Genomic DNA, 27936 nt, shown 5'->3' with positions numbered 1-27936 from the left:
TTTCCATATATATGTAATAAACAATGCAATTACCGAAGCACTGACCAATGAGTTGATGATACCCTCTAGACTAGCAGTTGACCAGCAGTCAGTATCGACCCAGTGCTGGTAAAGGAAATAATCACTTTATAAATTTTGTGTATCCGAAGTGACTTTTCTGGATTTGCCTTGACCAGTAACTTGATTAACAACATCAACAAAATAGACCTAAAAAGAATAGCCATATCCACCAAAGGTCAATATTCATATATGTTTTTTATTAATCATTTTGTCTATTTTGTATCATATGTATCAAAATGCATTCAGTTAAACCAGAGAGGTCAATGGATCTAAAGTATACAGGAAAAATTGCAACATATGTTTTCATGTCGGGCCTAAACATATGTTTACATATGTTTTCAAACATATGAAAAACATATGTTAAACATATGAAAACATATGGTGCAATTTTTCCTATGTAATACAAACAAATGACACATACATTAATATTGTAATGCGTATGAACATAATGTGACAGATAAATATTTCAAGCATATTTACAACTCTTTCGAATTTAATAATCAAATCAATGACTTTGTCCTATGTTATGTATTCGTCCTTTTAGCTAATGTTAAGATGTAACATAATTTTAATGTCAGGCAATCCATTACAAACGGAAAGTACTATATTCTACTTTGCAGATTTATTTTTACGATAGTTGGTACAATGCAACGCTTCCTCCCTTGAAGCCTAAACAGAAAATCTTCTTTTCCTTGTTGTAATGCACTGCAGACGGAGATTGAAGTCCATCACGATCAGTAAGTATGACCTTACTGTCTTTACCGTCATGTTGTATTACTGTCAAGTTGTTAGAGGTTTGACCAACAACAAATACGTTCTGATTATGATCCACTGATATACCTCTCGGATTTGAAATAGACTGATCCTTGAATACCAAGATGTCTTGTCCTGTCATACTACAGCAATGTACTGTATTATTTCCCAGGTCTGTATAGTATATATTGTCTCTGGTCGTTGTTATATTATACACAATTGGAACATCGATTTCGATTGTATCTAATGTCTTCCCATTTAAGTCCATCACCACTATGCCTTGTTGTAATACAACAACATACAGCTTCTGATCCTGGTAAGATATTCCCCAGCAGTATTTTTTACATTTCACCTTCTTCCTTTCACTATAATTCTTAGTGTTTATAATCTCCAGGTATTCAGATGATCCATATGTAACAGCTATACAGTCGGTATCTACTATTGTAAGACTATGCGGTTTATCAGAGACAGGAATGTCACGAATATGTTTTCCATTGTTATTGTATTCCATTAATTTTCCACATCCATTATAGTCTGCAATTATAATTCGGTCGTCCGGTAATACAATGCAGCCAGTTATTGGTTTTTCTGATCCTTTGATATCAAACTTCTGTTTCAGCTGCATATCGACATTATGAATATTTTGGGAAAATCCATGTATCTGTATCTGAGCCTGGTCTATCTTTGCATCTTTAAGTTGTAGATTTGTAATGGTTTCAATAACTTTGATTTCTCCATACTGTTTTACCTCCTTCATCAAGGAACAGATCATGTGATGTATCTCTATTTCAATTTTGCTTTTCGAACAAACTCTTATTTCTTCTTTGAGCCATTCAACCTGTCTACTAACTGACTGGTATAATTGTCGAGTTCCAAGAAACACTTGTAAGTCAGATGCAAAACGTTTCATTTGAAGTGTCTGGTCTTTCAGTTTTTCTACCTCTTTCTCCATTTGCTTCAATTGATTAAGAATTTTCATCATTTTAGATTTACAGTTTTCATGTTTGGATTTCAAATCTAGCAGCAGTTTTCTCTCGAGTTTATCCAAGTATTCATTGAGATTCTTCCGTGTGTCTGTAATCGTTTTACGTATTGTTTGTTCATCTTGGTCCACATTTGCCAAAGCTATTTCTCGGTCTTTGATACAGTGTTTCACGTTTTCTATAGTTGTTGATATAGTTCCTTCTAAGTCTAAGAGTGCACTTGATTGTTTAGCGTTTTTTGATGCTTCATCAATGGAGATGACATCAGAAGAGGAACATGCTTTATGTTCCGAAGGAATACAGACTACACATACTGCAATATCGTGCTTCTTACAGTATAAATCTAGCTTTTTACCATGCATCTCACAGTTCATATTTACGGAAATGTCTTGTATTTGACGATAGTCCTCAATAGAAATCATCTTATGATCTCTCAAAACTTTCATAGATTTGTGGTATTTTTCACATTCTCCACAAAATCCCTCTTCACAATCGGTACACCATTTCTTTGCGTTTTTCGTGACGTCATCGTATCCACACGGACCACAGGATATGGTCAGTTTTGTGGCCATATTTCGTGCCTGTTCAAATATATAATATTTTAGCAAATTAGAAGATCTAGAATTCATTGAGGTTAAATTTGATTTTAATTGATTGTTTGTTTGATGTTGCTGTTTAACGCCACTATCGACACTACATGTTGTCTATATTGTGATGGCCAGATTTTATTGGTGGAGGAATCCAGAGTGCCCTGAGAGAAACTGGCATTCCTTGCCAAATAACCGGCATCGGGGTCGAATGCATTTTATGACGGATTTTATAAATGATGTGTTGTTAAAGGTAGCAGTTTTTGTAGAAAAAAAAATGAAAATAACACTTAATAAATAGTATGTGTCCGAAGCGATTTTCCAAATATTTGAAAGCCAAGTATATATAAGTACAAAAACACGTGAAGAGCAATCTGACCTAAAAGTAAAATCCAAATCCATCTAGTGACTTCACATTTGATAAACACTGCTTGAAACTTACATTAGATGTCTCCTTGTTTTGTGTGTGTCGTTGCCGTCTCTAGGTCATTGACGGACATCCTATATCTGCTTTTATTCATATCAAACAAATTTTAAATGCAATTTGCTTCCACTTGAGGTCAAACATGATATAAAAAACCTAATTAGGAATAATCAATTTGGGGATTTAGTCCAAAAATACCGGTGTTAAGAAATGTGCATGTTTTTTAATCTTTTTTCTTTGTTTTGTGTTTAATTGATTCATAGTTTGTCTTTACTTGTGTGGATTTCAAGCTTGACATGTTGTGTAGACGATTATCATTTTTAAGAGCTATGTTGATCTCTAGATTTGTTCGCTTTTTGTGTTGTTAAGTTGCTTACATTGACATTGACGTTTACCCTCACCTCTTTTTAACCATGTTTGTGGATGCAAATATAGAGCAAAATTGTTTTGATAATATTTCACCTTTTCCTCCGATTATATTGTTTACAAAGGTTAATACTTTTAAAATCAGAGCGCGTGAGCGCTACAAAGTAATTGCCGCCAAGGAAATGTTTTTTGTGATTTATACTAGTTTTCATTCTTACATAAAAGAATTTCACCAAGTACAACGGACAGTACACTATATTGATCAAATACAGAAAACACTTTTGACAATTGATTTTGACTACCTCAGTGTCATAAGGTGAAGTGACTTTTCTTTTTAAAATTGATAGACAGAAGTAGTGAGACTTTTAAGTTTAAAGAGAAATGCTTGTTCGGTCATTCTGCTCTAATGTTTGGTTTATATATTACCATTTGTATTTTTTAAATTCTTTTTTATATTGTTTAAATTCAATTTTATTTCATGTCTGAGAAAAACCATTGCAGTACATTTGTCTCAGTTTATGTTCTAAATTGACATTTATAGTTGCATGCAAGCAAATGTTTTCACTTGTCAGAAACTACCAAAAAATGTACCAACTAAATATCTAGTACTGTTGCAATTCAACATGTAGAGGAAAAAAAAGGAAAAGAAAACGAATTATCATTTATCAATTACTAAAATCAAGAAAATTATTCTGGTTATGGTATTCATTGTTTTTAATTGCAAAATGTATAAATTTAACAAATTTTAAGCAAATAAAATCAATGAATTGAAAAAAAAATATGTGGCATTAGAATATACTTGTAACTAAGGGGATCTAACCGAGTGTCTATTAATCGGCGCTAAATGCGTATTATTCACTTTGGGTTCGTTATTCTCCGATCATCTGCGCCATGCATTTTTCTATGGTTAATATCGTAAAAATGCGTATTTTGGTCATTGTTTGGTCCGGCATCCGCCTCCGATCCGTGGTTCGTATAAATATTTCAATGGCGGACATAGGAAAATTAACAATAATAAACAATCTTTGATGACCGAGTTGAAAAGGTTTATAATTCAATAAATGGATCAAACGTTAATAAAAGGCTGTCATAATAACGTTTTAATGAAGTGAAGCATTATTTTGCCGAAAATCAGAATCTTTTGATATACGCCCGAGTTACCAGTACTTGAAGTGAAAAAGAATACTTCGAATCCTTTGATTGTTCCTTTGAAATATCATACAAACAGTTTAAAAATTCAATTGGCTAAGTTTTTTATTTTTTAATTCACATAACTTGCATTTAAAGAGTAGTGTGCTCTGACAAAACGCACTTTGTCACACGGATTTCTACCTATATTCATCTATGTCAATCGGAAACATGAAAAATGCAAACTACATCTATGAATTAATGTTTTGAAACCTATATGGTTCAACATAGTCTTTAACTGACCTTTTTCTAAATCGATTACTTAGTAATCATGAAAACATAGGAAATTTATCGTGCAAAAGAAGAATCTAAATGTTGTACTTCGACCAGTTAAGTATCCCGCCGCATGAATCTACTTCACAAAAATGGCAGATTCACCATAGCATAGAAGCAATTGCTTTAAAAATCAAGTAATAATTGCCCAACTGAACTGGCTATGACACAAACGTATCAGGCATCGTTCCATTACGATGCAAACGGTTGTAAGTTTGGTTTTTTACACGTTACATGCCAAAGTAAATGTTATTTGACGTAAGGAAAAACAACCCAAAAAATATAAAACGTTTTCACACACGAGAAGGAAATAAGTAGCTAAATTAAACGGATGTCAAACTCACTAATATAAATTATAGCAGTATGTCGAACTCAAGCACAGTGATGTTCTCTATTCTTCGATTATGACACACCTGCAAGCGACTTATAATCACCAGTTTACCTTAGGGTGCCAATAATGGAGTAATTACTGTTTACAATTTATGAGCACATGAGCTTACCGCTTACCATCGCCTCTTCCAGCTTGTGTATGGTTTGTGCTGCTCAAACTTTATTGTTATCAAGCAAGTGACTAAAACACCGATCTCTATTAATATTATAACAGTTCGATTGGTTTTTGTTTTGAAAATATTTTTAACTATGTTGCTATTTGCAGTGTGCAAATGGTAGTTTTATCAGCTTTGAGAAATGGTTTTAACATAATTATCATCAAATACCAAATTCAATTCGGCACGTCAAATTATAACCGTTTAAGTACCAAGACGGAAACATGGAAGGGACAACGTTACCTTGGCCGATCTTGTTAAGGAACTGGAAAATCAACAAGGAAGCTTAAATTGTTACATTTAAGATTTCACTTTGTTCATTTAAGTCTTTATTTACCAAAGTTTGCAGATAAATTATAATTATTATTTACCCGTGAATATAAACAACAACAACGGTAAAACTGACGATTGTCTTTTCCAACTTTCGTTTCTATCGTAAGTCTGACGTTGTGTGCGTCAACAGGAACAAGCCACATAACTCACATGACCTGTTTGTTTATACATTTAAAATGTGAAAGAAGCGGGTAAATTTGAAAATAATGAAAAATAACGTTTGTCATATTTTTCAGTTAGGCGCTCTGACCATATATTACATCGATCGTTCTTTAACGTAGATTTCATAAAGTTATATCCCACAGTGAAAGTATTGAACACTGAAACATACAGAGGTGGATCGATATACTTAACATCAAATCCCTGAATGATCATATTTCAAGGAAGAATTCTGTTACACTACAGTTTACCATAAAGATAGCAACTGCCGTAGTTTCTGACTGGGGAAAGGTCGATTAACACGTGACGGGGTTAGACTTATTTTTTGCTCTGAAAACCACATAAATTTCGATCAATGGATTATAAACAAACACAAAACGAACGCACAATTAAACTAAACAGTTTAGCAAAATATTAACTATAACTATAAGCAGAACTTAACAAATTAACGAAACAATAAAGAAAAGAAAAATCAATTAAAATGATATTTAATCAAAAAGAAAAAAAGAAGAACTATGTAAAACAATACTATAAAAAAATAACCGTATCAAAGAATATCTTTGGTAAAAATACGACTACTTACAATAAGTACATAATCAAACAATATAGAAAAAAAAAGCAACTTAGGAGATAAAAAGGTAAAGTAGGGATTTGAGATCATAGATAAATAGACAGTTCACTTGAAGAAAACTTATGGATGTTCTGAAACAAATTAGAATTAACCAAGGGGACAAACAAACATTGTTAACTTTTAATACATTGTGACTTGGATGGAGAGTTGTCTCATTGGCACTCATACCAAATCTTCTTATTTATATTATCTGGGGAAAAAAAACAGAAAGCACTATGGCTAATAGACAAAACAAGAGTCCAGAAAACAAAATTCGGGTAACCCAAACCAGAACCAACACAAGGGTTTGACTCAGGGTCTCCGGAAATAACAACAGTTTCTGTTTTTCTAGTACCACCCGCCATTTCATGTTTGTCGAGCTTACGAAATTTATTTAGCGAAAGCGAGACAAAGCGATCCTAGATTCCGTCGTCGGCAGCTGCGGCGTCGGCGTCGGCGACATCAACATTTAGGTTCAGTCTGTGGTTAAAGTTTTTTTGGACATCAATAACTTTGACAAAAATACATGGAATTTTATGACATTGGGACAGAAGTTTGTTTATGACCAAAATACAGTATCCAGGGCAAAATTTTGAATATATTTATTTTCATTTTACCGTATTTTACTATTAAATGGACTTAGTTTATTTTACAGGTAACTTCAGATTTTGTATGAGGTTAAAGTTTTTCAGTCATCAATAACTTTGTCAAACCTTCATGCAATTTTATAAAATTTGGACAGAAGCTTGTTTATGACCAGAAGACAGTATCCAGAGCAAAATTTTGCAAATATTTATTTTCATCTTTCCGTATTTTACTGATAAATGGACTTAGTTTTTTTTACAGTTAACACTAAGGCTCGATCTGAAGTTAAAGTTTTTCAGTTATCAATAACTCTGTCAAAGCTTCATGGAAAGGAGAAGGCCCGGTAAGACCCATTTTTGGCCCCAAAATATAGCATTTCAAAAATTTGTTTAAAATGTAAACTTTTAGCTATTTTTTGGAAAGTTGAATACTTTTTTACATAAATATGGGCTGTTTTTGACAATACAATGCACATGCATAAGGTACTAGCATCATTAATTCATGCACAATTACTGAAATCTTCACAAATTTAGCATTTGTGCTAATTTTTAGACGGTTTTTGTCTAAAATGGAAGTGGCCGCATTTGTGTTCAGTCCTAATATTTAAATACATGTTGTATTTGATGATGATACATAACATATATTAAGGTTGAGACTGAACACGAATGCGGCCACTTTCATTTTTGACAAAAACATCTAAAAAGTGACATTTTGTGGCACATTTGATAGATTTTTCATATTCAAGCTTGAATTTAGGCGTCTTTAATGACCAAATCAGTTCAAACCATTTACATAAACTAATTGAATCGACTGAAGAAGACACAAAAATGTCAAAAATCTTTCATCAGACGTACTTCCAATTGTAGGCCAAAATAAGCTCTTACCGGACCTTCTCCTTTATGAAATTTGGACAGAAGCTTGTTAATGACCAACATATAGTATCCAGAGCAAAATTTTTGAAATATTTATTTTCATTTTTCCGTATTTTACTGATAAATGGACTTAGTTTTTTTACAGTTAACAAGTAGATACCGTCTTGGGTTAAAGTTTGTTACACATCAATTTCTTTCCCAAACCTTCATAGATTTTTATGAAACTTTGACAGTAGCTTTTTAATGATTAAGAGATAATGTCTGAAGCAAACCTTCGAAAATATATATTTTTCAATTTTAGTATTTTTTCTGATAAATGGACTTCATTTTTTACAGTAAACATTTAAAGACAAGATAAATTTGTAAACCTTCATGGATTGTGGATTGTTATGAAACTTGTACAGAAGCTCATCTTCAAGACTAAAAAATAGTATCTAAAGAAAAATTTGATTTTTTTTTTTTTTTTTTTTTTTTTTAATTCTGTATTTTTTCCTATCGAAGGTCGGTAGTGTTCTCCGGGCACTCCGGCTTCCTCCAGCAATAACAACTGGCCGCCACGAAATAGCCCAAAAGCGGTGCTTAAAAGTGGCGTTAAAACACAAAAGATGAAAAATCAATTTAATTCTGTATTTTACTGATAAATGGACTCACTTTTTAAGTCAAAATTAGAAGATTACACTTAACATTGACAGCAGCAATCGCAGGCGAGACACAGGGTTCCGCATATCCCCTTATGAATTTTTATTAAAATAATTGAAAAGGTATTATTAAGTGGCAGATTGGTAATGATCTTTTGTTTCAACCCTAAGACAATCCAAATGTTTAAACCATCGAAACATGTAAAATTCTCTTAATCAGGGCCAAAAGTGAAATTTTGAAATCAAAACCATTTTCAGAACAAGAAATAGAGGAAACACAGTTAAATTTGCAGTAAAAAAAATTGTTGTGGACTTTTTTTCTGTTATATCAACAGCACGATTTTCTAGAGTGCTTAAGCTTGGTGGTCATGTTTTAGTTTGAAGTCCTTGTTTAAACGGATTGTTTTTGACAACTTTCACATAAAAAAAAACAATCTCTATTGATGGCAATGCAAATATAAACACAAAAAAAACTGAAAATTAAAGATAAAATATAAAAACATTATAAGATTAAAAAGGTGCATGTACATGTACATTAATTAAAGAAATATGAATAAAACGGACGAATGTGTTTGCTTTTGTATTTTCGTGGCAATCTGTATGTCTTTGGGATGCCGGTCTAAATCTTTTTTGGTTGAAATTCACTTTTCCGGTTTTATTTTATTTATTGTTACATGTATTTGTTTTTTTTTTCATCATGACAATACATCGTGTTTGTTGCAGAGACGTGTTGGATACAGTCAAATTTCCCCGCAGTTCTAGCTCTGATCCGCAGACTACTTTACAAAAATGTAGTAGAATAGTTCTGGAATCGATCATTGTACGGATTTGGAATACAGCTGGTACATAATTTGGTTTTGATTACTGAACTGATATGATATTGAATAAAATTGAGAATGAATATGGGGAATGTGTCAAAGAGAAAACAACCCTACCAAAGAGCATGCAGAAAACAGCACAAGGCCACTAATGGGTCTTCAACACAGCGAGAAAATCCCGCAACTGGAGGCGGGCTTTAGCTGGCCCCTAAACAAAATGTGTACTAGTTTAGTGAAAATGGACGTCACACTAAACTCCGAAACATATAAATGAACTAAAATTAAAAACACATACAAGACTAACAAAGGCCAGAGGCTCCTGACTTGGGACAGGCGCAAAAATGCGGTGGGGTTAAACATGTTTTATGAGATCTTCACCCTCCCCCTATACCTCTAGCCAATGTAGAATAAACAAACACACAGCAATACGCAAAGTAAAACTCAGTTTAAAAGATGTCCGAGTCCGATGTCAGAATAGGTAAAAGAAGAAACTAAGCAAAATGACAATGATACATAAATTAACAAAGGACTACTATCAGTTACTGATATGCCAGCTCCAGACCTCAATTAAACTGATTGAAAGATTATGTCTTCATCATATGAAAATAAAGCACAATCCCTCCCGTTAAGGGTTTAGTATCATACCATCATAAAATATTTGAGAAGAACATAATCCGTATCATGCCAACAACTGGTTTTAGAATAAATGTGTTTATTTTCGATACAAAGACCCTATGAGTGAATCAATATTAATTCCAAAATATGCCATCGTTAATGACCTGACAACAGTATCGTAGCTATATCCCTTCTGAATAAGTCTATTTAAAGGTTTGGTTAGCTTATGTGGTGAATGACGACACTTTAGTGCTTTGTATAGAATATTACCATAAAAGATTGGATGTGACATACCTGAACGTATAAGATGTCTGCATGTTGATTTATATTTACGAATGATGTCCTTGTACCGATGATAAAACTTAGTATATGTTTTGACTAGTTTGTGATATCAAAAACCCTGTTGTAATAATTTTTCAGTAATACAGAGATTTCTTTCGTTAAAATCAAATACGTTGTTACATACACGAGCGAATCGAACAATTTGAGATATATAAACACCATAAGATGGTGACAAGGGAACGTCACATCTAAAAATGGATAATTAACAATAGAAAATGGAAAATCATCTCCTTTATCGTAAATTTTGGTATTAAGCTTCCCGTTAAAGTTATAGATATCAAGATCCAGGAAAGGGATTAGTATAAGCTTTATCTAAAGTCAGCTCAGCAGGATAAATCACTTTACTGTACATACTGAAGTCGTCATTATTGAGAGCCAATATATCATCCAAATATCTAAAAGTGTTATTAAATTTTTGTATCAGATGTTGTTTCGATGGGTCTTTGCTGATTTAAGTCAAAAATTGTAACTCAGAACAATACAGAAACAGGTCCGCAACAAGTGATGCACAGTTAGTCCCCATTGGAATTCCGATAACTTGACGATATACGGAATCTCCATAGCGAACAAACATATGTTCTAGCAAAAATTCAAGTGCAGTTATCGTATCAAAGCAGGTCCAATTGAAATAGTTCTTTTGTTTGTTGTTACTAAAAAATTACCTAAAAGAGTTTGAACATATATATTCGCATTCTGACTTTTTAAATGCCCATTTAATTAGATGTGTGAATTTTTTCTTAATGAGATTATGAGGCAAAGTGGTATATAGGGTAGAAAAATCAAAACTTTGAACAAATTCGAAATCACCAAAATAAGCATGCAATTTATCAAGTACTTCCAACGAACTTTTTACACTCCAAAAGTAATTAATTCCACTATATTCAAAGGCCTTATTTGAACAATTTATTACCAGGTTTTTGATTGTACCAAGTGTACTAGTAAGTAGAATAGACAGTTTAGTAGTGGAACAATGGCTTGAAGACGAAATAAATCTATATTTGTAAGGTGTTTTGTGCAGCTTCGGAAGCCAGTACATAGTTGGAACTTTCATTGTATTTGTCTTGTAAAGAGGTAGCTAAAAGTTGATGTTTGTTATAGATGTCATTTTCCGAGAATGGTTTAAATGTTGGTGAATTCGTGATTTCCTTTTGTAGAACCTCAATGTAAAATTTAATTCAAGCAATAATGATATTTTTGGCAGCCTTATTAGCCGGGACAAAAACAAATTCCTTGGCGAGTTCTTTTAGCTTATGTTTGATACGAGAACTAGGGCTATTATGGTTGTTGTTAGGAGTAAAATGTTCTTTAAAATGTTTAATACGAATAACAACTATGCTCATTACTGAATTAAATAAAGAATTTTTTGTCAGCTTTTTCTCGTTTTATCCATTTCGTGCAGTAAGTACGGAGTGAGTCGTGGACGATGTTACGACACTCATTCCAATTGAAAATTGATGGGGGACGTTATTTAGGTCCTTTACTATGGAAAAATTTCAACTATCGGTCCTGGACGATGTTAAGGTCTCCTGTAACATGGGAACTGGGTCCATAAATGTATTTTGAATTACTGCAATTTCATGACGTAGGTGTATTGTCACTGATATTAACATCTTTACACACCTCGCTATAATTAAACACAGATTTTCGGGCAGATTTTTTTATGAACATATCAAATTAGAGGGAGCTCAGTATTATCAAAATGACCAGGAGTTTGTTCTTTTACGGAATGATCATTAAAAATACCGGCAATATTTACAAAATCAAAACCTTAATTGACATATTTGATTTTAATGAAATTTTTTTGTGGTCTTCAGGGCGATCAATTTTGGGAAACAGTTTAGAATAACAATATGCAATTACAATTTAGACGATTTCATACTTGGGACTGCAATATGGAATTATGTTGCAATCCTCCAAAATTAGATGTAATTTATTAACAGGTAAAGAACAGAGCTTGGTTAACAGCTAATGTCTGCCGTTGTTTTCTGAAATAGTAATTAGGTCCGAAATATTTGTATTGTTAGTACGAAATTTCCTCTGATTGTGATTTATTTTACGTCCTTGAGAACGGTTTTTACTAATAGTTTTAGAAACTATATAAAAAATGTTAACAGAATCGGTTCTTGATACATTACCAATTCCCATGATATTATCATTAAGACCGAGAGGATAGACTGTCTGTAATTTATTAATCCAATTTAATTCAATTATTTTCCGTGATCGTACAAATTGTTAATGAGATTCCCCAGGTTGCTTATTTACTACTTCTAAAGGTTGAACTGTTAAATACTTAAAAAAATGGTTGTGCTTCGTAAGGTGTTGATAAATGATTCTATTAAATTTATGGGGTCTTTTAACACGATAAAGATGTTCTTGCGTGCGTTTAGATAAATATCGTCCAGTTTCACCTACGTACTGAATACCGCATCCCGGTTTGTTTCATGTGAGTAAATATATAATACTGTTAGTTTTTCAAGCGATACCAGTTTCAAAATTTGAGGAAAATGTGCAACCATTAAACGTGGATCTAACCGTATTGTTGGTGGAAAGACGGGGACATGTAAGTCATTTTTGGCATGACACTTATCGATAGAAGGGTAATCACGAATTTTATTATAAAAAAAATGTAGAAGATTGAGACATGTAAATACCCTTTGAACGAGTTTGGTATTGAGTATTTTTCCATTTTTGAATTTCGTTTTTTGTTTTCCGTAATTCCAATAGAAAGAACCAAAGACTGGCGTCAAGAATATGAACCAGAACACAGAAATTGAATCAAGTAAAAAGATAAAATGATAAAACTGTTCGGCTCAAGACGTCAAGCGCCATCCGTCATCAAGTATCCGACAAAATATGTAACCTACAAAACCAGAGGACAACCAATTGAAACCAATCAATAAATTCATACATTTGAATGACATGTTTTTATTTAAAAAGATAAGTTATAATGTGATGAAAACAAACGGAAAAAAAAGAATCGAGGTGAAAAAGAAATGTCATAAACGGAAAGCGTTCGATTTTGTTGACCGAGATTTGTTGCCATACAAGCTTCTGTTAAATAACATTGATGGAAAAATGTACAACTCAATTAAAAACATTTATCTAAGTACTTGTGTTCGTGTGAACAACAGACTTTAACAGTGGTTTGTATGCAGTTCTGGGGTTAAACAAGGGTATAATTTATCTCCGACGTCATTTTCAATTTTTATCAACGACCTGGTACAGGAAGTGGACAGTCTCGGACTTGGTGTAAATATTGGTGACTCTTCACTTTCGTTACTTTTATATGCGGACGATAATGTAATATTGGCATCATCGGAAACTGACATACAATATATGCTTAATAAAGTCCATGAGTGGTGCAACGATGGTGTGTTTTGATAAATACAGAGAAATCAAAATTTGTGCATTTTCGTCCGTACCGTTCTAAACGAAGTGAATTCCAGTACAAAATCGGTGGCAATCTTCTTCAAATTACTGACACATATAAATACATCGGGGTAACTTTTCACGACCTTAAGGACTTTAAGGATAATGCAAATAGACTATCGGAAGCTGGAGGTAGAGCTCTAGGAGGGGTCATCTCCAAGATTTATCATTTAAAAGACTTCGGAATGAAAACTTTTGAGAAACTTTTTACATCGTGTGTAGTGCCAGTCCTAGACTATAGCTCTTCGATCTGGGGATTCAAAGACTTCGCTTGCTTGAATCAAATTCAGAACAAAGCAATTCGTTATTTTCTTGGCGTCCATAAATTTGCACCGACATTGTCAATAAATTGTGAAGTTGGTTAAGTGCACGCAAAGGAACGACAATGATGTAATATTATAAGATATTGGAACAAACTTGTATCTATGGACGGAACTCGTGTATGTGAACGCGTCTTTACTTGGTACTACGAAAGGTGTACGAACAATTGGTCATCTGAAGTTAAAAACAATGTCATATACAGGATTTGAGAACAACTTTATTACAAAAAACACATGTGATTTACTTGTGTGCAAAACAGTACTAAAAGATAAATGCTCCGCAGATTGGGAGAAAGGTTTAGCGAACTTTCCGAAACTTCGAACATACAGATGCATAAAAACTGAATACAGCTGTGAACATTACATAGAACTTAATCTTAACGCAGCTCAGGTGTGGCATTCTTCCACTCAGGTTAGAAACTGGTCGTTTTGTAGATGAAGCATTAGATGACCGATTGTGTAAAATGTGTGATGATAACTGTGTGGAAAACGAATTCCATTTCCTCATAAAATGTAGTTTTTACAACAATCTACGAGTTCAACATTTCTCACAAATTGAAAATTTATATATTCTATCAAAAGATGAACAGTTTAAATATTTACTACAAAAATGTATGTCAACATCCGAGAAAAACTGCTAAATATCTATTGCAAGCTTTCAGTAAGAGAAAAAACTTTTTATATGAAAATTGTCGATAAAATTGATTTATTTTGTTCGTCGTACCATTGACATTAATATTTAAAGTGACTTATAGACCCAAAGGGTCGGGTGTTCTAATTATTGTTTTTATATTTCACTGTATTAAATACTATTTGTCAAAAACACATGTCACCATAATAAATAATTTAGTTAGTTAGTTAGTTTTTTTAAGATAAATGAATCAAAGAATTCTTACAGGGAGAAAGGCGATATGCAGATAAGAGAAAACTGAATCGACCTGAATAATGAAAATAACATTTAAAAGGGTAATTTAAAAAAATAAAAAAGGTCTAGTTTGGATGATGAATACCGAATCTTTTTTTTTAAAGATCAGACAAGGAAGGGCTAAAAAGGGACAAGCAAAAGACAGTGAACATATATTTATGTATGTAGGAAACAGTTTGAATATGGAAAATAAACTTAGTAAATAGTGCCTCAGGGGGGGACTTGTGTCGTAACCTAATCTCTTTGGTATTCAGAGAATTTGGCGTTAATGAAAAATGCTACTCGGACTCGGACTTCTTTTAAACTGAGTTTTACTGTGCGTATTGCCGTGTGTTTGTTTATTCTACATTGGCTAGAGGTATAAGGGAGGGTTGAGATCTTACAAAACATGTTTAACCCCGCCACATTTTTGCGCCTGTCCCAAGTCAGGAGCCTCTGGCCTTTGTTAGTCTTCTATGTTTTTTTAAGTTTTAGTTCTATTATATGTTTCGTTGTTTAGTGTGACGTCCATTTTCACTGAACTAGTACACATTTCTGTTTAGGGGCCAGCTGAAGCCCGCCTCCGGGTGCGTGATTTTCTCGCTGTGTTGAAGACCCATTGGTGGCTTTGGGCTGTTTTCTGTTCTTTGGTCGGGTTGTTGTCTCTTTGACACATTCCCCATTTCCATTCTCAATTGTAATGATTATTTCAGTTAATTTATTTATAATTCCTGTAGACTTCGGATACTTTAGAGCTTGGTGTATATTGTATTTCTTGATAGACATCTCTTTTTAATTTGTGTCGTTGAGTTTACTGTCTCATTGAATGAATGAATGAATGAATGAATGAATGAATGATTACTTAATTGCTAAAAGCAGTAAATATGCTATTGCATCGAAAAACATATTTACAACATGACAAATGAAAAACAGCAGAGACCAATACATAAAAGCATAATAAAAAATATAATAACATTTAGAAACAATATGTGATCTGATTGACCACGCAGATTTTATGTAATTACACAATTTATTTATAAGTAAAACAGACGTTAGTTTAAATAAATACTGTAATTTAGTAATGTTTGACCAAGAACAATAAAATTTTGGTAAATATTTAGGCCTTATTGATTTATAGGCGTACACCTCATACCCTCTTTCATTCGTATAAAATAGAAAAAGTCTGGACAGGTAATGCAAAACAAGGAACGGTTGAGTCTGTTTCTACATTAATTAATGTGTTATGTTTTGTCTTACTTAAACTCTGATCACATTACAATGATCAAAACTTGAAATGTTGATTGGTGTTTTTTTTTGCAGGACAATATTTATTTATAATCTGTGTGAATATTACTAACACAGGATCAAATTTTGAAAAGTGTAACATGCTAGTTGGTATGCAACATTTGCAAGTTTTATAAAAACTGTTTATCGTGAGACAGATTAAAGATATAATCATGATCGACTGTAAACTTATATACATATTTTCCATTCAAAGGACAGAACATTCCTTTCTTGATGTTGACAAAAAGAAATGAAAATCATTCCACACAAGACAAGAAATAGGATAAAAGGTTTATTGTTTTAAAGTTGTAAATTTTACCGGTTTCTCGAAACCACGTGGATGTGTTAGCATATTAACTCAACTTCATGAGTCTAGAGAGGCGAAAGATACCAAAGAGACTTTCAAACTCATAAGTCAAAAATAAACTGACAAAGCCATGGCTAAAAATGAAAACAAACAACAGTACACAAAACACAACATAGAAAGTTTAAGACTGGGCAACATGAACCCCACCAAAAACTGTGGACGAGCTCAGGTGCTCCGAAAGGGTAAGCAGATCCTGCTCCACATGTGGCAAGTTCAAGTTATTACAGGTATATGGTTTCTAAGTATATCGTTAAAGCAATGCGTAAAGACCTAATATAAAATTTGTCATAAAAATACGCAGAACTTTTTTCTCTCGAAAAAGTGAGGGTACAAATTGAGCTTTGATAAAACAATGAACATTGAACTTTATCTTTAAACGAGGTGTAAAAAAATTGAAAAAAAAAACCAACAGCAATGAAAGTCTTAGAGTAAACTCTTGCTTTTATCTAGTATCGTCTTTTGTTCGATTCCGGGTGAGCTTAAGAAACAGGAATTGTCAAACCAGTTTTGCAAAAACTCTGGGTTCTGCGACAAAATATCCTTTTTGAATTTGGACATAAATAATAAAAGGCAAATTAATAGAGCATTTATTGCTATCCTTTGTTTTTGTGAAAAAAAGTTTTTCCTTTGAAAGTCACTCATAAATATTTTATTTTCGTTCAATATAATGAGTTACAGAATTCACGTTTTCTTTCGACCCTCGATCTTATAATATGTGAGTAAAATTTGGTCACATTTATTGTTGTGACTTTATTGAAATAAAAATATAGAAATATTTTGCTTGATTTCTGTACTGATAGGTACTGATAGGTGTTGTTAGAGTTAATTTATAGAAAGCACCAGAGATCTTCTTAAGTTGTTATTAGAGTTCGAGTAGTAAAACTCTTTGGTTTTCTATTGAGTGTTTTTTTTTTTTTTTAATTGTTATCTTTTGGTTGACATTCGTTCTTTGCAATGGCGTTATCATTTTCCTTCGACTTAAGAGTTTTGAATATTCCTTTAGTATATTCCGCCTCTGGTTATAAATAATTCTTTTTTACATTTTGGTCTTTCTGATTGTGGTTTAGCTCTAAGTTGATGGGGGTTACAGGGGTAACGAGCGGAGAACGACATGATTCATTATGTACTTGATGAACAAAACTGGCATGGATCGGAGTACTTTAGAAATATGATGGAAATACGAGATGGAAGAATTTGCCCGTATATAGGATATTGTATAATTTGGTTTGACGATCTTGTTTTCTGTCTAATTGAACATGCATACATATAGTCTTTAGTGATGTATGTTTGCTAAACATGAGCTTTTTGTGAAACCCAATAAAATTGTATATGCTTGTTTTTCTGTATTGATTGGCCAGGAGACACCCGTGTTATTTCTTTAATGGGAGCAATGAACAGATCACGCGCGTGAAATTACGCTTTCGTATAATAAAAACTCGGGCGTGTTTTGAATCCTTAACATTAGTTCAAAAACATACAAAGAAGTGTTCTTCTATAATTAATTTGAATGGAAATAGACAGATGTGAATTTTGTTATATCATTACTTGATTGATGAAGAAAACGCGCGTCTTCCTGTTAAAGGAAGGATTCATAACACGCACGTGTTTTTTCATCATATAGACAATGAAACCATGCGCGTGATTTTCATTTCTTAATTGAAAAAGAAAACGAATGTTTGTATTTCTAAACTAGGATACAGGATTCAGGAAATGGGCGTGTTTTTCATCATACAGATGAAGAATTTCACGCGAGTATTTTTCTACACTTGATAAATTGAAAAAAAAATCCGCATTTCTTCCTCATGTTCCTTTAGCTTGGCAATGCAAGACGCAAACGAGTGTTTTTTTTTCATGTATACTCATAGTCATACTCATTTATTGCATGTATTTTCACTATAACGATTATATCTGATTGATTTAACCCGCATTTCAATGATATAGTCTCTATTGAACACATTTGTTTGTGTTGTAAACGTGGCATTTCGAATCTGTCATGCAGGGTGTAGTAAGTAAGAAATCATATATATTTTATATTTTATTTCTGAAAAAAGTATGGTTATTTGCTTTATAATCATAAAGAATTGACCATTTATCAATTTTTTTATGAATAAAAAACTGCACTTTGAAAGTATGTTTTGTTTTTACAAGGATCATATTAATATGTTGTCTCACGTCATATCCCCTTTTATAAGAAAAGTTATGTTCGGCGAGACAAAAAAACTATTACAGTATTATTTTTATTTACGCTAAACATCCGCGTGTATTTATTTTCTATGCACTGTCGAAAAGTATGCGACATTGTGTGTAATATTTAAACGAGCAGGAAAAAAAGGTGTGAGGGGTCAATACCACGATTATTAGAAAAAATTAAACTAACACTAACCAGCAGGGTTCAAATGTATCATGTTAATAACTTTGTAATATTTTATATTTCCGGAACAAATTGATTTCTTACAATTTTTTTCTGTGAGTGTGTCTGTGAGGGAAAAGGGAAGAGGGAATGTTTGCAGAAGTTAAGGATAATATGTAAATGAATGGTTCTCATATATTATATCAAATGTGTGATTATATATTTATATTTATAGTTTATTGGTGAAGGTTTAACTATTTGTCCGCCAATAAGAAAATAATTCCAATTGCTAAATATGAGTTGATGTTTTTGAAAGCATATGAGACCAATCCCTGTTCATGGACAAACATAATGGCCGAAATGATGGTTAGTGTGACGATTTTGAATTTGGATCTGCAGAATTTGTACAAAATGTACACATTTAAGCAGCTGAATTTCCGAATGTCAATATAGCTGGACAAATTGATGGCCACACCGCTTGAAAAAAATCACAGACGACGAAATTAGGTGCATTTCAATATTTGAATATTTGTTTCCTTGAAAAGGGAATGGGTTTGGCTGTGCAAACACCGATATGGTCAAACTAAATTAATTGCTAATTGCTATCCCCATCCGGTTTGATTTTTCATATTTTCTCTTTTTCAGAAATTGTCCCTAAATATTAAAGCAAACGTATACTACAATGTCATGTATTAGGAAATGAATTCAACTTATATCAATTAATATGTTCCATTAACAGTCAAACAAAATAATTCATATTAAAATTGAGAATTGGAAAGAGTGAACAAATTTTTAATGTCCAATCCCTAATTGAAATAACCCTTATATAGGAACTTTGAAAACAAGTTGGTTAGAGTGTGTTAAGAAAGTATAATATAATTGATTTAATTTTTAAAAACAGATAAAAAAAGATGGAGTGGAGGCTGACAAAAAAAATGCAGTCGGTAATTAAAGATATCGACGTGAGAGAGACAGCATCTTTGTTCATAATGTAATGTACCCTTTGAAAATGCTTCTGTCGGATACAACTCTGATAAGAAACATCCACCAACATCGTCGTACAAACGTACATCTTCTTATATCTATAAACTACCACTGAATGAATGAGCAGCAATGATTCAGAAAAATCAGTGACGTCACCCCACTAAAGAAAAAGATGAAACATACAAAACGCACAAGTTTTAATCTGGCTAGAGAGAACAAATTGCTTTACAACAAGTTCATCAGAAAACAATGCCTAAAGTCTTTAAAGACATTGGAATTAATTTAGACACTTGAAAGCAATTATAATTGCGAATCCACAATAAATTTACAAAACAAACAGTATTGGAGTTTTCCTTATTTACACACCTTCATTGTTTCAATATTGATAATTGTTAGCGCGATTTCACTTTCTTCCCGTTAGTTTGTTGTCTTTCATAGAAGAAAAAGTCATATGAGCTATTGCCATCATTGCACTTTTGTCACCATACGTCATCGGTGTTAATTTCCTACTTTCATTTTCTCTTGAAGCGGTTTGCGGAATAAACACAACTTTTCAGGAATTGTCTATTAAATACAAAACATATTCATAAGATGTTGTTAGGATGTAAAGGATGTCAAAACGGCATAAATGAGTCCAATATAACATAGAACCTTTATACGGGAAATAACAAATAGAGCTCAAAATGTGTTTCAAGACAACGTTGTAAGGACAAAAACACAAAGAAAAACCTGCCTTCGTAAATATGTCAGGGAGAAAAGAAAGGTTGAAAGGTTGGTCAAACGGGTAAAACAATCTTAAGATCTTTACTGAAATTATATAATACGAAATGTTTGGAAACTTTGCAGGTATATGTATAGGAAGATATCTTCCAATGACGAAAAAAGAAGTGTCAGTCAAGAAGAAGGAAAATTAAGAGACAAAGACAAAACCAAGAGATACACAAAAAAAAAGAAAAAAAAAGACATCTCCACTGTAAATCTAGGGACAATTGAGAAACACGGACCCCTTAAAAAGTCTTCTCGGATCTTTTCTACGATGCAACATGGTTCGAGGTGAAATCGTATAAAATTATATTTAGTAGGTCTTTAGAGACACTGTTTGATACAAAATTTGGAGGCCAAAAAATTGATCAAATTTACATATAAGCACTTCTTGTATATGTTCTTTGTATATACATGTATACATTTTGAAAAGTTTGAAATCTCTTAAATTAAAAGCTGTGGGGGGAGTTTATTACAGAAAACGGGTACCCGGTTTCCCGTCTAGCCTACACATCTACCTGCCCTCCGCCCACCAGCAAGCCCGACTGTCATCATATCAAATAAAAAGTCTGTTTGGCTTTGTTTTCAATCTTTCAAAAGTTCTTACCGCGAGTAGACCCATTTAAAAGGTCTTTCTTTTTATTTTTTGAAAACGCCAGAACTAAAATACCAAGTATATATATAGCTTTAAAAGATTGCAAGTGTTGACTTAAACTGAGTTCAATGTAAGCAAGAATGATTCAGTTGACTTAAACTGAGTTCTATCTAAACAAGATTGATTCAGTTGACTTAATCTGCCAAGTTTGATCTGACACGGTCGTTTTGATCTGAACAACTTTAAAAGACCAAACAACTACGTATTAAGTCATTTTCAGTCTTTCAGTCAAATATCCAGTTATTCCGATCTGTTCATGCAGTTTTCAGACTTTTCAGTAGTTGTTATTTAACTGTTCGCGACAACATCAAGACAAATTGTCTGTAAAACTACTGAACAGTACTGAATTGACCTCAAGCGAATTGTCTAACTGAAACCATTTGGTATCTTTAGCCTCTCTTGCAATGCTTGTTTATAGTTAAATATTTTAGGTGAAATGTTTTTGGTGTAACTATAGGAGACAATAGGAACAGACCTATTTTGAAAATAAAGCGGAAGTTTAGGTGTTATTTTTTTGTGATGAAAAACGTTATTTGAAAATTGAATTGGATGGAATTTCCTATTTCCATCGTGTAATGGTTCAGACCTTGCTGGTTAGATAGACGGCAAAAAACACCTTATTGATTTGATGATTCCAAGGTTTGTTTCAATCACCTTGATCAGGAACGCTCATATACATAAAATTAATGCATGGGATGTTTAAATACTATCCTGTAATTCAGTGGTTGTCAATTGTTCCTACTTGTCATTATTGTTGCCTTTACCATAAATCAGGCCGTTCGTTTTCTGTTTTGAATTTTTATCACATTTTGTCATACCATGGTCATAATAGCATATATAGTTGACAATTGTGCTATACCTTACTATACGGTATGAATTTTTCTCATTGTGGGAGGCTGTACGGTGACCGTTAGTTGTTTACATCCTGGTCCTTAAGTCTCTGGTGGATAGTTGTATCTTTGGAATTCATACCACATTTACTTTTATATTGAACATTGAGGGAGCTATATGACCAAAATGGACATGAAAATAAAAGTCAAACCCAACTTCGCCATTTAATCATTTCGAAATGTATCAACGGAGAATCAAGAAATTTAGTTGCTAAAATCAAAGTCATTTTCGAGTCGTGTAGATATTTGTCTCATTGGGAGTTAAACAAAATCCATTTTCTCTAGATATGTTATAAACCATGCAATTGCTGAAGCATTGTCATATGAGCTAATTATACCATCGAGACTTGCAGTCGACCATCAGCAGTATCGCTCCAGTGTTAGAAAATAAAAATAACGCTTTATAAGTTTGGTGTATCCGAAGAGACTTTACTGGATTTACATTCATCAGGAACGCTGGAAAAAAAATTGAAAGCTAAGAATGTACAAATACTTTGTAAATTGATTAACAACATGAACAAAAAGAGACATAAAAAGATAAGCCAAATCAACCTAATGTCAAAAGTCATATAACTGTTTGTATTAATCTTATGTCAGTACTTTATCATATGCCGTCTCTTTTGAGTTAAACTTATTGTATCTTAATTGAGAATATTTAGAGCTCGGTGTATGTTTTTGTCTCTAGTCCAACTGAATGTTATGCGTTTGATTAATTTTGTATATGGTTTACTTATGTCATTGTTTCAAAGATTCCAAATTGATTTCCCATGGAATTTATCATACACTGAAAATAAACCAATATAAAAAAAAACAGACAAAAATCTTAAAGGTTTACCCTACATGTTATGTTTGATGGCGACCAGATGTCTACAGAGATAGGTTCGACCCTTTTTAGTGAAACTATAATTTTTCGTGTTCGTGCATTTCATCAATTTATTCAAACACATATCCAACCTTTATCAAATGTATTCAATATAAATATAAACGTTAACTGATATCTATTAATACTAAACAAAAGGCACTTGATTATATATTGTAATGCGTATTATTGTGATAAGTAAGTATTTCAAGCAAAAGAAATTCTTTCGAATTTGATAATCAAAATAATGAATATGTCCCATGTGATGTGTTCGTCTTTTAAAATAATATTAAAATGTTACATCAATTCGGTACATCATGTGAGGCAATCCACTACAAACACTTAATACTTCATTATACTGTGTACACTTATTTTTACGAAACTTGGTACAATGCAAGACTACCCTTGTATCCTAAACAGACTATATTCTTTTGTTTGTTGTAATTCAATGCACAAGGAGATTTAAGTCCATCGAGATCAGTAAGTAAGATCGTACTGTCTTTCCCGTCATGTTGTATTACTGTCAGGTTATTAGATTTTTGACCAACAACAAATACGTTCTGATTATTGTCCACTGATATCCCAATCGGAAAGGAAATAGACTTATCCTTGAATACCCAGATTTCTTGTCCTGTCATACTACAACAGTGTACTGTACCACTGCCCTGGTCTGTATAGTATATCTTGTCTCTGGTCGTAGTTATTTCATACACATTGGTAACATCGATATCGATTGTATCTAATGTCTTCCCATTCAAGTTCATCACCACTATTCCTTGTTGAAATACAACAACATACAGCTTCTGGTCCTGGTATGATATCCCCCAGCAGTTACTACTTGTTTGTAAAATCTTCCTTTTACTATTATTCTTAGTGTTTATAATCTCTAGGTATGAATACTCTCCATATGTAACAGCAATACTGTCGGCGTCTACTAATGTAAGACTATGCGCTTTATCAGAGACGGGAATGTCACGAATATGTTTTCCAATGTTATTGAATTCCATTAATTTGCCATGTCCACAATAGTCTGCAATTAAAATTCGGTAGTCCGGTAATATTATGCAGCCAGTGATTGGATCTTTTGATCCTTTGATATCAAACTTCTGTTTCAACTGCATACCGACATTAAGAATATTTTTCGAAAATCCATGTATCTGATTCTGAGCATGGTCGATGTTTACATCTTTTAATTGTAGATTGGTCATGGTTTCAATAACTTTGATTTCTCCAAACTGTTTTACCTCCTTCTTCAAGGAACAGATCATGTGATGCATCTCTATTTCCATTCTGCTTTTCGTGCAAACTCGTATTTCTTTTTTGAGCGATTCAACCTGTTTGCTAACAGACTGGTTTAATTGACGCGTTCCAAGAAACACTTGTAAGTCAGATGCAAAACGTTTCATTTGAAGTGTCTGCTCTTTCAGTTTTTCAACCTCTTTCTCCATTTTCTTCAATTGATTAAGAATTTTCATGATTTTAGATTTACAGTTTTCATGTTTGGATTTCAATTCTAGCAGCAGTTTTCTCTCGAGTTCATCCAAGTATTTATTGAGATTCTTCCGTGTGTCTGTAATCGTTTTACGTATTGTTTGTTCATCTTGGTCTACATTTGCCAAAGCTATTTCTCGGTCTTTGATACAGTGCTTTACGTTGTCTATCGTTGTTGAGATAGTCCCTTCTAAGTCTGAGAGAGCAGTTGATTGGTTTGCGTTTTTTGATGCTTCATCAATTGGAGATGACATCAGAAGAGGAACAGGATTTATGTTCCGAAGGAATACAGACTACGCATACCGCAATATCGTGCTTCTTACAGTAAAGATCTAGCTTTTTACCATGAATCTCACAGTTCAGATTTACGGGAATGTTTTCTATTTGACGATAGTCCTCAATAGAAATCATCTTGTGATTTCTCAAAACTTTCATAGATTTGTGGTATTTTTCACATTCTCCACAGAATCCCTCTTCACATATGGTACACCATTTCGTTGCATTTTTCGAAATGTCCTCGTATCCACATGAACCACACGATATTTTCAGTTTAGATGCCATATGTATTTTCCTGATCAAATATATAATAGTACGTTAAGTAAATGAGAAGGTCTAGAATTCATTAGGGTAAATTTTTAAATTAATTGTTTGTTGGTGGATAATGGCTGTAAGCTATACCTAGGCGCCCAGGTTTTCTTGGTTGGGTAAACCAGAGTGCCCAGAGAGATCCACCGACCTTCGGCATGAAAACTGGCAATCAAAGTCAAATAACATAGGGTTCGAACCAAGCTGTCAATTTATAATTGATGTGTGGTGTAAGGGGGCATATTTTATATTAGAAATGAAAATAATACTTTATAAATGGTATGTGTCCGAAGAACTTCTCTGGATTTACCTAAATTAAGAACGCTCAGAGTCAAATATTTGAAAGTTAAGTAGGTCTAATATGTACCGAAACACGCGAAGAGCAATATGACCAAAATGTTGGATGTGTAATGATTGATATTTTTATCTTAGATACATGTTTTTTTTTTGTTATTAGGTATTATTGGCTATGAACTAGCTGTCAGTAACTGCGAGTACGCTCAGATCTGTACTTTGTGTCTTTGGGTTGTTAGGGATGTATAAATACCCTGCCACGTCCAGTCTGTGTTTTGTTAGATGTTTTTCTGCTTTGTATCGATCTGATGAGTTATGCCCTTTTCAACTGATTTTTATAGTATTTTCTAATGTTGTGCTATCCCAGGTTCGTGGAGGGTTGAGCGCTCACAAACATGTTTAAACCAACCACATTCTTTATATGCCTGTCCCCGGTCAGAAGCATGTAGTTCAGTGGTTGTTTTTAGTTCATGTCTGTCTTATTTGTTTTTCGTAAATTGTTTTCACATAAATTAGGCCGTAAGTTTTCTCAATTCAAATTTTGCATATTTTTCATTTCGGGGCCTTTTATAGCCGACTATACGGTTTTATCTCACTGTTGAAGGCCGTACGGTTATCTATATGTGCCTCCATCCGCTTCATTTGATTTTTTAAAATTTTGTTCAAAAAATTAGCCATGACGTTGTCAGTTTATTTTCGACTTATGAGTTTGAATGTCCCTCTGGTATCTTTCGACTCTCTTTTACAAAGGCTAGTAACTTTATAAAAAATTCAGGTAGCTGTCTAACTTAGCTATCTATGACACAAAGGTGGCGGTCATCGATCCATTACGATAAGAACGGTGCTAAGGTTAATGTATTACACGTTACATGCCGACGTAAATATTATTTGTTGTAAGGGAAAACAACTCTAGAAATATTAAACGTTTTTACAATCGAGAAAAAGATTAGTAGCTAAAATAATCGAAAATTACACTCATTGTGATTAATTATAGCAGTGTGTCGTAGTCATGCACAAAACTGTTCTTTTTTCCTCGATTATGACACCCCCGAAAGCGACTTATAATAGAATGTTTACTTGCTACGTCATCACGAGGGTGTCACTATAATGGATCATAATATGGAGTAACTATATTAACCATCCCGAAACACAAGAGCACAGCCCCTATCGCACCCCCGGTTTTACAGGGACCCTATATAGCTACTGCTCAATCTTTTTTATATTATATAGCAAGTGACCAAAACAGCGATCTCTATCAAATTAGGATAACAGTTCTGTTGGCTTCTATTATGAAAATATGTTAAATCTGTCGCCATTTTCAGCATTTGAATGGTACCGTAGTTTCATCAGCTTTAGCAGATGATTTCAACATATCATCAAATACAAAATTCTATTTCGGCACGTCAAATTATACCCTTTTATAATGTTAGAATAAATCAACAAGGAAGCTTGTTACCATTCAAGGTTTCACTTTGTTCATTAAAGTTCTTATTCACACTAAGTTTGCTGTAAACTTATTTACCCGTGAATATAAACTACAACAGCAACATGAAAACTTACGATAATATCTTTCCCAACTTTCGTTTCAATCGTTAGTCAACATTTATATCTGCCCACATAAATCACATGACCTGTTTGCTTATATATTTATGTGAAAGACGCGGGTAAATTTGAAAATTAAGAAACAAAACGTTCGACATATGTATCCGTTAGATTCTCAGATCATATAAATCAATAGTTCTATAACGTAGATTTCATAAAGTTATATCTCACATTAAAAGTGATGAACAATGAAATACAAATCCCAGAATGATCATATTTGAGGGTGTGGATGGAGGTTTACAGAATAGAGAAAAATTGGCAAATAAATATAAAGAATAGAGAAAAATGGACCAAATAATAAAGAAAAGAGAATAATGATGTGCTAAAATATAAAGAATAGAGAATAATGGACAAAAATTATGAAGAATAGAGAAAAACACGAAAAATGGCCTTACAAATTAAAGAATACATATATGGATTACACTTCTGTTTACCATAAAGATAGACAATGTCGAAGTTTCTGACTTGGGAAAGGTCCATTAACACATGCCGTGATACACTTTTTTCGTTTGCACTGAAAACCACATCAATTTTCAACAATGGATTATAACAACACAAAACGAACGCACAATTAAAATAAACAGTTTAGTAAAATATAAAGTACGTCTATAACCAGAACTTAACAAATAAACGAAACAAAAAAGAAAAGAAAATATCAATAAAAATGATATTTAATAAAAAAAAAAAAGATAAAGAACTATGTACAAGAAAAACAATGCTATTTAAACATAACCGTATCAAAGAATATCATTGATAAAAACAGGACTTCTGACAATAAGAGCACTATCAAAATAAAAAATAAAAAAAATAAAATCCAGACAATTCACTTGAAGAAAACTATTATAATTGTGGATAGGAAAAATTAGAATTCACAAAAGGGGCTCACAAAAGTTATCCGAACAAAACCAGAAAGCACCATGGCAAAAAGACAACCAAGATTCCTCCAGAAAACTAAAATTCGGCCAACACAAACAATAACAAACACAAGGCTTTGACTTAGGTTTTCCGG

At 32.9% G+C, this 27936-nt stretch overlaps 2 protein-coding genes across 5 annotated transcripts in view; both read right to left on the bottom strand.

The window, feature by feature from the left end:
* The window catches only part of LOC127729557 (tripartite motif-containing protein 5-like), a 78875-nt gene extending 51890 nt beyond the window's left edge, over positions 1–26985 (bottom strand). Inside the window, exons 1-2 of one of the 3 annotated variants that reach the window (XM_052237384.1) lie at positions 26886–26979; positions 24290–25017 (exon numbers count right to left, since the gene is read on the bottom strand). In XM_052237384.1, coding sequence (XP_052093344.1) covers positions 24290–24700 — 411 coding nt within the window. In that variant the 5' untranslated portion in view covers positions 24701–25017; positions 26886–26979. Of the gene's footprint in view, positions 1–24289; positions 25018–26885 lie in introns of all 3 variants that reach the window. The other 2 variants (XR_007994698.1, XM_052237383.1) reach the window with 2 other exon arrangements.
* Positions 477–5656, bottom strand: LOC127729556 (uncharacterized). Of its 2 annotated transcripts, none has more exons than XM_052237377.1 (2): positions 5551–5656; positions 477–2377 (listed from the first exon to the last, which is right to left on the bottom strand). In XM_052237377.1, exons 1-2 carry the CDS (start codon positions 5653–5655, stop codon positions 689–691), a joined length of 1794 nt encoding a protein of 597 aa, XP_052093337.1. In that variant the 5' UTR covers position 5656; the 3' UTR covers positions 477–688. The 2 variants fall into 2 exon arrangements, with proteins under 2 accessions (XP_052093337.1, XP_052093338.1); XM_052237378.1 differs by lacking the exon at positions 5551–5656 and adding an exon at positions 5423–5463.
* Positions 26986–27936: the final 951 nt, after the last annotated feature.

Source organism: Mytilus californianus, unplaced genomic scaffold (assembly GCF_021869535.1).
Source record: "Mytilus californianus isolate M0D057914Y unplaced genomic scaffold, xbMytCali1.0.p SCAF_2, whole genome shotgun sequence".
Classification (NCBI taxonomy): Eukaryota; Metazoa; Mollusca; class Bivalvia; order Mytilida; family Mytilidae; genus Mytilus; species Mytilus californianus.
Note: the sequence above shows the minus strand (reverse complement) of the source record. Positions and strands in the feature narration are given on the sequence as shown.